The sequence below is a fragment of the Nuphar pumila genome, chromosome 15 (genome assembly GCF_984573655.1).
Source record: "Nuphar pumila chromosome 15, dmNupPumi1.hap1.1, whole genome shotgun sequence".
Taxonomy (NCBI): Eukaryota; Viridiplantae; Streptophyta; class Magnoliopsida; order Nymphaeales; family Nymphaeaceae; genus Nuphar; species Nuphar pumila.
In genome coordinates, this window is record NC_143263.1 from 63,275,079 (window position 1) to 63,287,279 (window position 12,201).

At 40.8% G+C, this 12,201-nt stretch overlaps 1 protein-coding gene across 1 annotated transcript in view; it reads right to left on the reverse strand.

The window, feature by feature from the left end:
- Window positions 1-2,370: 2,370 nt before the first annotated feature.
- ATLIG4 (DNA ligase IV) overlaps window positions 2,371-12,201 on the reverse strand; it is a 116,284-nt gene continuing 106,453 nt past the window's right edge. Inside the window, exons 21-27 of the mRNA XM_089990550.1 lie at window positions 10,924-11,049; window positions 10,751-10,850; window positions 10,539-10,644; window positions 6,613-6,743; window positions 6,305-6,466; window positions 3,475-3,615; window positions 2,371-3,214 (exon numbers count right to left, since the gene is read on the reverse strand). Of these exons, the coding sequence (XP_089846676.1) occupies window positions 2,371-3,214; window positions 3,475-3,615; window positions 6,305-6,466; window positions 6,613-6,743; window positions 10,539-10,644; window positions 10,751-10,850; window positions 10,924-11,049 (1,610 nt within the window). The remainder of the gene's footprint in view (window positions 3,215-3,474; window positions 3,616-6,304; window positions 6,467-6,612; window positions 6,744-10,538; window positions 10,645-10,750; window positions 10,851-10,923; window positions 11,050-12,201) is intronic.

The following is a 12,201-nucleotide window of genomic DNA, read 5'->3' on the forward strand; positions in this document are numbered from 1 at the left end:
TCCACCCGACACCCAAGGAGAAGACGTTTGAAATCCTGATGGCCGTTTATGAGTGGGCGTTGGCAAAAAACGGTCCCACACTCTTCCCAGAAGCAAAGAATGGTTGGCCTACCGAAACGGCTAATGATGGAAGGAGGTTTTCCAAAAATGTGTCCACTTTTCAAGGGATTTTGTTGGCCCATATTGGATCACAAAGGAGGAGGCTCGTTGGGTGATAACGAGCAATCGATGGTGGGAAATCCCTCCACATGATGATGAAACGGTTCACATTCCTCGTGGGAGGGGGCTGCCATGGCCGGACCAACGACCGGAGATGGTTTCCGGCAGGTGGCGGGCATGAACTCCGGCGGATGAGGAGGAGATATTGGGGAAGATGCAGGCATCAAAACAGCATCCGGTGCCTCGTCTGCCATTGCCGATTTCTGGTGGGCGGAGGCCCGGTTAGTCATCCCCATCAAGGGCACAGGGCCACCAAGAGAAGGGGCAGCGTGTTGCTGCTGCGTGGATGCCATGGACATTGATGATACCGACCTGGCTTTGCATCTGATTTTCCCAACCAGAAAAATGTCCCTATTAGAGCTGGCGTTCGCAGCAAGCTGGCTATCAACATTCATCGACCCAAATTGGTCTGTAGTTGGCGTATTGGCATGTCCAGCAGGTTTGATTGGTGACGGACGCATCGTCGACACGACAATCTTCGGCGGAAGTTTCTGTATTTACAGGAGATGCAGGTCCAGTCCCCATTGAACTGTCGAGCACCGAGAACCCGCTTCATCTTCTTCTCCATAAGCTCCATCCTTTGGGACTTATACGTAGTCCACCCACCATTATCAGTTTTCATTGTTTCCTGTGTCAAACTCTTACTGTCATGAAAAGATGAGGACGGCATCGATCACGATTAAAATGACATCGCAAATATTGCTGCATGCATATATGGCATTCAAAGTAGCGCAATCCAGGCACCACCATCCTTGCAATGCCGGGCGCAGCCGGCTGGCCGCTTGCATTAATCGCAGGATAGAATTCCTTTGCGTGGCAGGGGTCGCAGAGGCAGGCCTCTGTCCCTGGGCGTGACCGAATCGCATAGTTGTGACGATGGGCAGCATATCCTGCCATGAAAGACCTCCAGTTTGCACACCTCATTAGCGCGGGAACCAGTCCTCCCTGAAACTTTTTTGGTCCAGCTTCAAAAGGAAGTCCTTTAGAGGCAGGAGGTGGGTCAGGTTTACGTCCCTCGTTTGTCGCCAATGTAGTCCATCAAGCGTTCCTTGGATCTCATCAGGAGATTCGTGTTTGAAGAGCCATAACTGGATCTTTCTCCCAGATGATCTAGTCCACCAAATCTTATGTGCGACCTCGAGCTGGCCAATGACATCCACGGATGCCCGAGCAGACGCAGCACCTTCCTTCATCACTTCTGCAAGTTCCCGTAATGAATCTCAGTTGTTAGGTGAACAGTGATCTGCCCACGCACAAAAGAAACACGTCTACAGAACATCGGGAGACAAGGCACCTCCCAGCATGGATCCCCGTCCCCGTCCCCCCCCCCCCCCCCCCGTGTCGTTCCCTACCCTACCCTTCCTCCCCGTTGCTGTTGCTCTCACACCCTCTCCTCAAGGTGCAGTCTCTCTCTCTCTCTCTCTCTCTCTCTCTCTCTCTCTCTCTCTCTCTCCCAAGAACTCTTTCCTTTCCCATTGTTGTGCTGTTCGTTTCATCAATGACAAGAAAAGTTTGGGCTTTCTCGCCTAGCATTTTCCCATGAAAAAGCCTTTAAACCGCTGACAGAAAGCTATCGTTGTCATTCATACGATGGCCATGGTATGATGTCAGTTTCCATTTTGGATTCAACACTTTGAGCAAACGCCAACCTAACATGCCTGTCAAGTTCAAACCTTAGAACTCCCAATGGGCAGCCTGGCCATGTGAAAGGGAGTTCCTCATTTGCATGATCCTGCTGGAAGCCACCCTCCCGTGGACCTGAACGCCTGTTCATTAGTGGCATTCGCTCGTAGACAATGGTTTTAGAAACAAAATCCGAGTATTGGCCCATTATGAGAAATATGATAACCAGAAAACTTTATTAAAACAAAAAAGGTACAAGTAGAAAACATGAAAACAGACAGCAAGGTAGGCACCACCCACCCTTGCGCACCCCCAACATGTGATGGCTATCGGCATGGAGAAAGTATGCCTGCTGTAAACAGTGTCTGCTTGTCTGCACAAATTACACGCATGAGCACAATCATCCATCTGTGTCAAGGGCAGGCCCTGGCTATCCTTCATGGGAAATCTAGCAAAATGATACTCGGAATTCCACTAACCTAATCCGCATTGAAATCAGACCAAGTCAGTTCATGATCGGATATGTGATCAATCTTTGAGAAGTGATCCAACCAAATCCTTGTAACTCACTCTCTTCTTTGCTGGAATTTCCGTAGTTCCTGCTTCATTTCCCTCGTTTTCTTGAGACAGCAAGCTTTTGCCTTCGTCATGCTTGGCACAAAGACCTGGGATCAAATCTAGCAACATAGCATGCAGAGGATCACTCATTGCTTCTGTCTTATGTATCACTGGACCTTTCTCATCTTCAACAATGGGATCCTTCTGATGGCTTTTCTCCTCCAAGCCTGCCTTGTCTGCACCATCAGTTGATCTGTTTGCTCCTTGCTTTAACACTCCTGCTGCTCCAGCTCCACCTACGTGAGCATGTTCCACCACATCCGTGTTTTCTCTATTGATATCATCCCCATCATTCAATACCATGTTTCCTTGATATGAACCTTCTTTTTTGCTGCCTCCATCTAAACCATCGCTGCTTTCTTGTTCATCTCTATTGACCATAGCTGGTTCATATCCAATCTGAGCACGTTTCGCTGCTCTTCTTTTTTGGGGCATCCGAACTGCCCTCCTCTTGATTCCTGATTTGGCAGAGGATGCCGAAATAGCAGCCTTATTGTCACCGTGCTTATCATCAATCAGTCCCTTTCCTTCAACCATACCTTGTTCTTTGATGACTCCGTCTGAACTGCTGCTGCTTTCCTGTTCATCTGTGTTGATCTTAGCTGGCTTCTTTCCATGCCGAGTACGTTTATCCGCTCTTCTTTTAGTGGGCAACTGAACTGGTTCCCTTCTCTTTGGTCCTTCCTTTGCATGAGATGCCAAAGGAACAGCCTCATCATTACCGGTAGAAGTAGGCAGCAACAAGTTCAATCCACTGGAAATACAGACAAAGTTGAGATAAACAGATGCAGGCATGGTTGACTCCTTTTACCAGGAAATGTAATTTCACCTAGTTCATTTAACTAATTGATGAAAGAATGAAATGATGGACCACCCACCCAGACACAACAAAGAAAGAAATATGAAAAACAAACAAAAAACTAATCGATAATTAACTTCACTGGAGTGCAGCATATGTGTCAGTCGGGCCAGTCAGCCCAAGATCCATACTAAGTTCTCGATATTAACGCTTACCTTTGTTCCATGCATTTTGGCCTCAAATTGTATGCATCCTCATCCATCCTTTTGTGTTCCACCAAGGAATCTTCCAACCATTGATGGCTGAGAACATGCAACTGTTTACTTCGGAGAATATGAGTCATAGAAGCTGGAAAGCTGCAGAAACAAGAAGTTCAGGATAAAAATCATAGGGACTCAGTTTGTTGGAACAGGGCCCAGAAGGGATTCCAGAAACATATATGCACAGACACAGGATGCAAAGACGCACCTCATAGATAAGAATTAGTCAGACATTTCTCAATAGAATTTAAAAACTAAATAAAAAATAGTTGTTTCTCAGAAAGTTCATAAAATATTGGAAATTTTGGAAAAAAGAAGCTAAGGAAAAATTACAAAAAAGAGTACTGAAGCAAGTCATTAGCAAAGGAAATAATGTAAAAGAAACTATTTAAATTAAAATTTAATTGTGATGACAGAAACTTTAAGATCGCTGTATCAAAATATCAACTGTGATACTCCCAAATTTCAGCGAGTGAAAAGGAAACATACACATGATTATGCACCTGCTTGCTTCCACATGCACAAGCACGTGCTTGCACACACACACACATGAAAAGAAGATGAGATGATATGAGGCTCTTTTACAGGATCATGCTCAATCAGTCATTAATCATGTAGCTCTAAGACTACAACCAGTCCTGCCATCAAACAATTCTAACAGCTTTGGCTATAGCAACGATTGAATATTAGCAATCTATGCAGTGATATGTCCATCCTAGTTTGTCTATATAGATGCTTTGAAGACATTAGGGACCATAAGGTCACAATTCAGAAGTCATCACTCTAGAAACATAACATGGATGGAAGTGACAATATCCACCAGATACAGGAAAAAGTTCCAGTGACAATTATCAGCAAAGAGTGTTTCACTCTTTGTTCCACAATTAACTTGTAAAGCCTCTTGCAACGATGACTGACATGCAAGTTTCTATTATTTGCATGTTTATTAACGAACCTTTTGATTATGAGATATAAGACCTACCTTTGCAGACTGACCTGATAGCTCAAAGCCTGTTTACGGGAAAAGATGGAATGAAATACCAGTTCAATTGTTATGAATATGTGATGAATGTAAGACCAAGAAAATTTTCATGGATAATCTCGTGATTGGCTAATTGGACAGTAATAAATGAAGGCAAAGGTTTGATGAAGAGATCTTTGCCTAAGATAGGGTAACATCTCACCCATAACAACCAAGATATGCATATATGGTAAAAGGGTAATGATGGGTTGCTCCAGGTGCAACTACACCCACCTAGTTAAAAAAACCTAGCCTCAGGGACAGGGCATGGGACTCTTCCATGTCATGTGCACCAGCTCAGCAAGCCTTCAAATCAAAATTGACTATGGCATATTTGGCACACGTACTGCAATAGTACATATCCATCCATCCCTAACAGATGACCAAGTCATAAACACAAGTTCATCCTTGAAGCAAAGAAGTGGATATAAGAATCATAACAAATGCAAGTCAAAGTGAACATATTGGCGACATGAGATAAATGGTATGCTAGTAAGTGAATTTACACACGAGACTACGGCTGACAGTTTAAAAATGAGAACAACTTCACCAGAACAATTATTGCCAAAATCAAAGCCAATAGTTGACACAGATTTGGTGGAATGAAAAGGTTTGTATGTTTTAGACATCTTATATACACAGCCAAAAGTAGACAACTAAACTAAATAGCAGGACATATTTCAGAAAAATATATAAAGCTTTATATCATTCCAGCAGGCTACCCTCCATTCTAGGTTCAATCCATCTGAATCACCTTGTAATTAAACTCTGCATTGTGGTCTAGCAAAATGTGTGAATTTTCTCCTTTAGGGCAATGTAAGTATCAGGTCTAAGGGTTATCAAACTGTATGTGACAGAGATACACAACCTACCCATCATTCAAGTCGCACAGAAATCCAAAGTGCCTAATGCACCCACGTCAACATGATGTGACTCGGGTGCACGCCTAAGATTATTTCCACCCAAAATTGCATTCAGTCTCCTTCCCCCTCCCCACCAACTCACCCAAAACTCCAATGCGGCAGCATGCCTCCCTCATCTCCGGTGATAACTCTCCGCCTCTTCTTCCTCCTCCTCCTATAGATTAACCCAGACCTGGCGGTACCAGTGTGTTCAAATCCAGACCGGGCTGAGGCTAGGTATGGGCTCGATGCGGAAGAGAGAAGCTTATCTACATTATGTCACCACAATAAGTTAAACAAGACAACCACCAGGCAAGATAGGTTAAATGCCCACAGTTTTAGATGAAATCAAACATTGGTACCAAATTATCCACTGTCTTGCATCCAGGTCTGGGTCTGATGGGTTCAAACTCAGACCCAGCTGAGGCTAGGTGTAGGCTCAATGCGAACAGAGAAGCTTATATACAGTACGCCACCATAATAAGTGAAACAAGACAACCACCAGGCAAGATAGGCTAAAGGTCAACGATTTTAGATGAAATCATACATTGGTACCACATGATCCACTTTCTTAGATGAACTGCTAACACCAACACTAACATAAGTTATAATCACAGAAGAAGCATTCCGACTCCCACATTCATGAAAAGGAAAAATAAGTCATCATATAACAGGTAAAGTTTTACTTGAAATTACTCTAAAACATGAAAACCGTAGCAACGAGCAATATATCTTTTTCATAGACAAGAAACTATCATTGGCTGACAATATAAAGAAAATTTGAATAGAGTCAAACAAAAAAAATCCAATCTATAACAAGTGCTAAATCAAACTTACAAGACATCCAACGTTTATGGTTTACCTCTCCAATAGTTTATCAAAATCCATGTGAAACTCCTCCCATGACACTACCACTAAATGGGTAGAATCAGAAATATTGCTGCTAACTTTGCCACCACAAACAGAAACTTCAATCTTCATCCTCCTCAAGACAAACTCTAATATGACTTTCACATCCAAGTCTCTATCATGACAGATTTGACATCAATTAAACTTGGAAAATATTCTTATGTCCTTTTTGTTCCATTTGGGTCAAAGTGACCATCAAAATAAAACAACAGCAGCATCATAAAGCCAAAGGAAAACCAAGAATGGAAGACCACATCTTACATTGACTGCATTGGCTGGTAGAAGTAAATGCAGCAATCCTGAAACAAAGACCACTTTCCAGCTGGAAAATATTTCTTCTTATAATAGCCGATGGTGCAAGAATGTTCAAGTCTGCCTATGTTGTCAAAAAGCTGAAAGAGATTTAAGCAAAGAGGTAGGTGTTGGAACCCGAGTTATGTTATTTAAAAGGAAAGGGAAATAAGCAGAACCATCAAACTTGCGCAGGATAATCTAAGCAAGGGGAGTAAACTAGCCCTACTCAAAGTGGAATGCCATGGCAGCTTCAAAATATTTATTTTATAGTGGTTTTCTGCTATATTCATTTTAAACAGAATAATGCTGTCGATATGAACTTTTTATTGTTTGTCAAGGAATACGAAGAAAAAGTACACAGACCGATTATTTAAATCAATGAGGTGGTCATTTTCTGGGCAGAGGTCTCCACTTTTCTGTTAAAGTCACGTTTTTTGTTCACAGCATATAACATCTCAAAACTATCACTTTTCTAACTACATTTGATCCAATAGTGATTTGATGTAGAAGCATTCAAGACAAAATATTGACATGGATTTGCCAAAGCCCACTAGGCCTAAGATAATGGGTTGCACCAGATCCATCTATAGCAGAATTTAGATGTCATCCATTTTGGTCAAGGTTGTGACCCATTGTTAACACATGTAGTCCTTGTTTGGGGATCAAAATGGATCTAACAAAACCTGTAGGTTCAACTTGGATCCAAACTGAACAAACATGAGCCTACTTACTCCCACTTTGGATCCATGTGACTCAGAACCATACTTGATCCATGGAGTCAAAACTTTGGAAGCTTGAATATAGTTTAAGATTAGTACATGTAATTCAATCCTAAACCAACCTGACCGGAACTTATAGGGATTGGATAGGCAAAAAAATGGAACTGGGTCTTAATTAGAAGTTAAAGACTTCAGACTATATATAGTTCAAAAATTTTAATACAATAACCAGGTAAATGCGCAGATCCAACCTAATCAGTTCATATTCATAAACTCACAATGGATGAAATCCATTGGCCAATACCTACAGCCAAATAAGCCTTATCATATACTGTCAGTTCTACTCGACCTTGACCTAAATCTGGACCAACTAAAATTGGGTCCTTTGAGGGTCGTCTCAACTATCAAGCTATGTCTTATGAAAATTATGACACCACACACACACACATAGGGCTGGACAATGGGTGGGTCGGACTGGCCCGGCCCACGTGGGCCTGGCGGCCTAGGCCCGGTTCAGGTCACATCCGAGTCTAATACAAAGCCCACAGCCCACCCTTTAAGCTCATGGGCCTAATTCGGACCGGGTCGGGCCAGGGTGCAAGTCATCGTATATTCATAACATTTTTCAATTGTTTCCTTGAATTCATAGGTTCTTTGAATCAAAATTTAAAAAATTTCAAAGAATAGATGGATCCAAGTCTCCAAGATGGATTCGTTTTTTTAATCACATATATATATATATATATATATATATATATATATATATATATATATATATATATATATAATCATTGTCACCAATATTGCCGATATTTTGAAAATGTCGCAAGAAATACCGATATTTTAAGGTAGCCAATATTAAAAGAAATATCTCGCAATATTTTAAAAATATTGCGATAATATCACAATATTTTTTGGGAAAACTCTTTTTTATATTTTAAATTTGCATTTCCTATTGTTCTTGTTTCATTTATATTTTGAAAACCTTTAAAACTTGTTTGTTTATATTTTTGGAAGAAAATAATGCTTCATCTTTTTTGTTATTATTTATATTTTTTTTAATTTTTAAAACTCCCAAGAATTTCTAGAGATTTTTTAACTTTTGAAAATCTCTCTAAGAAATACCCTCATCGAGATAATACCTTGAACAATATAGGTGACTAATGTATGTATCAAAAACCCGATGCTAGCCTGTTAGCCCACGGGTTGGCGTTGTCCAACCCTACACACACACACACACACACACACACACACACACACACACACACACACACACACACACACACACACACATATATATATATATATATATATAGAGAGAGAGAGAGAGAGAGACGAGAGTATCGTCGAACCCTGCTCTCTCTCTCTCTCTCTCTCTCTCTCTCTCTCTCTCTCTCTCTCTCTCATCTGCCACCTCCGTCACTGCCTCTTCTTCCCTCTCCCCTGCTGCCGCTGCTTCTCCCTCACAACCCCACAAACACCCTGCCTCCTTCCCCGACGTCGTCTCCAAAGCCAACCCTCCACCCGCTGGACAGCTTCGAGCTCACCGATAAGATCTTGATGAGCGCCATTTTCACCCTCTTCTTCCTCCTCATCCTCTACATCGTCTTCCACACCTACACCTACTGGTTCCTCCTCCGCCGCTCCTCTTGCCCTCACTGCCGCCTCAGCTGCCGCAACTTCGTCCGCCTCTTTCGCAGCCTACTCGAGCCACGCCCCTTGCAGGCGCTTTTCCACTCCCTCCCGTCCTTCGCCTTCTCGTCGCACGCTCACGAAGATGGGTGAGAGAGAGAGACCCTTTGTCGTCTCCACAACAGAGGGGTCGAATGGGACTGTTGACAGTCTGATTTTAACAAAATCAGATCTCTCTCTCTCTCTCTCTCTATATATATATATATATATATATATATATATATATGTCAAGCTTTATATTGTATTCAAAATATAAATAATTTATTTCATTTAAGCCAAAAAATGTGTAGCATTTGGTTATTTTCCATATGTTATCCAAGGAGTCATTGGGACTAAAACAAAATAACAAGTCAAAAAATAGATGACAATACTGCCTTTGAAACAATTAAAAAGCAGTTCATTCACGTGGCATGGCACAGGCTTCATAAATACTCCACCACTTTCCATTCCATGTACAACCCTCCTTTTGAAAAATAAGGACACAAATTTTACTCCCATATCGCTCAAAACTGCAAGCTGACGGAACCATCTCATCTATATAAAGTAAGAATCATAAGGTTTCTAAACCAACAACGCGTGTGATGGGCCTATGTCACACAGATCTTTGAAAAAAGTTATGTTATTTTTCAAAAAAAAAGAGCACAAATGTCCAAAACTTTTCTTCAGTGTTTTTTGGGGACAAAAAATGGCCTGGATACGGTCAAATCGAGTCTGACACGTTTTGATCGTATCGCACGGCAAAACATGTCAGACATCACTGCACGTGTCATCAGTTACACAAAGTCAAAATGGCATGCCACTGCGACATAGCTATCAACCCAATTTTCAATGGTAAAGGACTAGGAAACATTTTTGTCCATTTTTACTATTAAATACATCTTGGAGTAGGTGATTAGCCTTATCTACACCTCCAATTTGTAAGTAGCATTCATGTGATGCTTTCAAGTTATTGTAACATTCATTATCTGAAGAACCTTCTACTTATCAACTATTATTTATAAAAAAAAAATGTTTATAAAAAAGTGTTTACCTATTTTGTCCATAAAGAATAAGCACAAATACAACCATACAGGTCATATGTGACAAGAGTGTAGGCATTGATACACAGCACAACATGAATAAAGCTGGCAGACACAGGTTTTTCCAGAGAAAGGATGCCAGATACTGGAATATTGCTATACAAGCAAAGAACAGTAAAATTGTCAAAAACAATATAACAGCCGCCACTTCTTATTAATAAGAAAATGGATATAAGAAATTGTAATGCCTTCATAACAAAGTCATGCAATAATCAACCCTTTGTACAGTTGGTCAACACAAACACGTATGAAAATGACCTTCTAACTACATCAGAGTATCAAGTATCAATTTTTTGGTCATTCAGTAACCAAAACAATTCATATAAGAATAAAAGCGATAAATAGTCAAAACTAAAGCCAACGAGCAACTTTGTGATCCATGTCAGACAACCTAAAAGAGTACCTGTTTAATATCTGTGACATCAAGATCCCAAAAGTAAGAGTCACCCAGCATGTCAACCTCTGCTTGCAACTTCTTCTTCGAGGAGTCAGAAAGGAACAAGAAGTACCTTTCAGGAAAAATAACCATCAAAATTTAAGCACTTATTTTACACAAGCAAATACTAATGAAAACCTCATATCACAAAATCAAAATTTTCAACCATGCTTACTAACTTTGGCTGCAAGTGTAATAAGCGCTTTAGTGAGCAACAATCTAAGACCCAAGAGTAATGAATAACATCTCCATGACGGGCAGCAGCCTGATATTTGATTCCTGTCAAATGTATGATGCATATATTTTTCACGAGATCCAACTAACAACCTCTCACTGAATGAAAGATGCAAACCTTTTCTCTCAGCTGCTATGCAGTGAGTAACTGAGTCATTTAGATTCATTGAAAAAGTGCCCCCATTCTCAACCACCAGCTTATGAAAGAAATCGAGAGAATACGCAGGGGGGGCATTAACAAAGTCTACAGAAGTCAAGGTATAAAACAGTACTTACAAAATGGTATACTAAGCACCAAAGCACACCGATCAGGCTAGATCATAGAGGGAGAAACACAATATTAAAAAGTCTCGGACAAGATGTTATTCAAATTTGAAGTCCTCTTTTCTCCAACAGAAGAGTTAATATTCCCTCATACAGCAGATGGAAGATACACTACCTTGACAAGGAGGGGTCACTGCCAACCAAGGTAAGTAGGCAGAGGCATGATGCATTAGAGAATGGAAAAAACAATCCAACATGTGAGAGGACTCTCACAGCTATGCACCTGAAGCATTTGAAAATACATGTGAAGTCACTTAATCAAGCATGAGCTTTCTGTATAGGCTATGAAATGCATGAAACGGTGGCAACATCAGCAATAATTTCATTAGGGGAACCATCTCCATGGGTAATGCAACCATGTCTTGGTGATAAAAACTGACCGCAGTATCAGTGTTTGCTGACTTCCATGTAAGTGTAATGATATCAAAAAGTTATGGAAGAGTATCCATGGAGAGATCACAGACATTCATGACTTATGTGAAGAACTTCATATCACAACTGAGGAAGTCACGCACATGCAATCTTGCCTGTTTCCAAGACAACTCTAACCTCACGTGAACAGCTACTGGGAAAAGCTTGTGACAAAATTTACCTAATCTACTTTGAACTGCAAGCCAGAGTCTGGCTTTATTCTTGGGCAGTCAACTTGTCATTTATTGGACAAAGGTCAGCCTGGACTAACAAAAAACAAATTGGAGCAAGCACATAAACCCACCTGAGCTTTAGTCACTCCAAAGTATGATTTAGGTGTCAGAGACTTAAGTATCACAAACTTTAAGTTGCATGAATTCTTCATGTAATCAAGCATGGCTAAATCCACTTAGAATCATTTTCTAAAGATGCATTACTCATCAAATCAGACAAAGATATATTTATTTACTTTAATTGATGCCCAGTGACCCGGTCACATGGTTTGGCAAACTAAGAGCAATTTATTAAAATTTAGCCTTTTATTTCAACAATCTTTTTTCTTTTCTTCTTTTGAAAATATATTCAATTGGTCATTTAAGTAATAGGTTTAACTACTATATTGTTATATAATCTTCAGTTGGCATAATCTCCCCCTCCTATA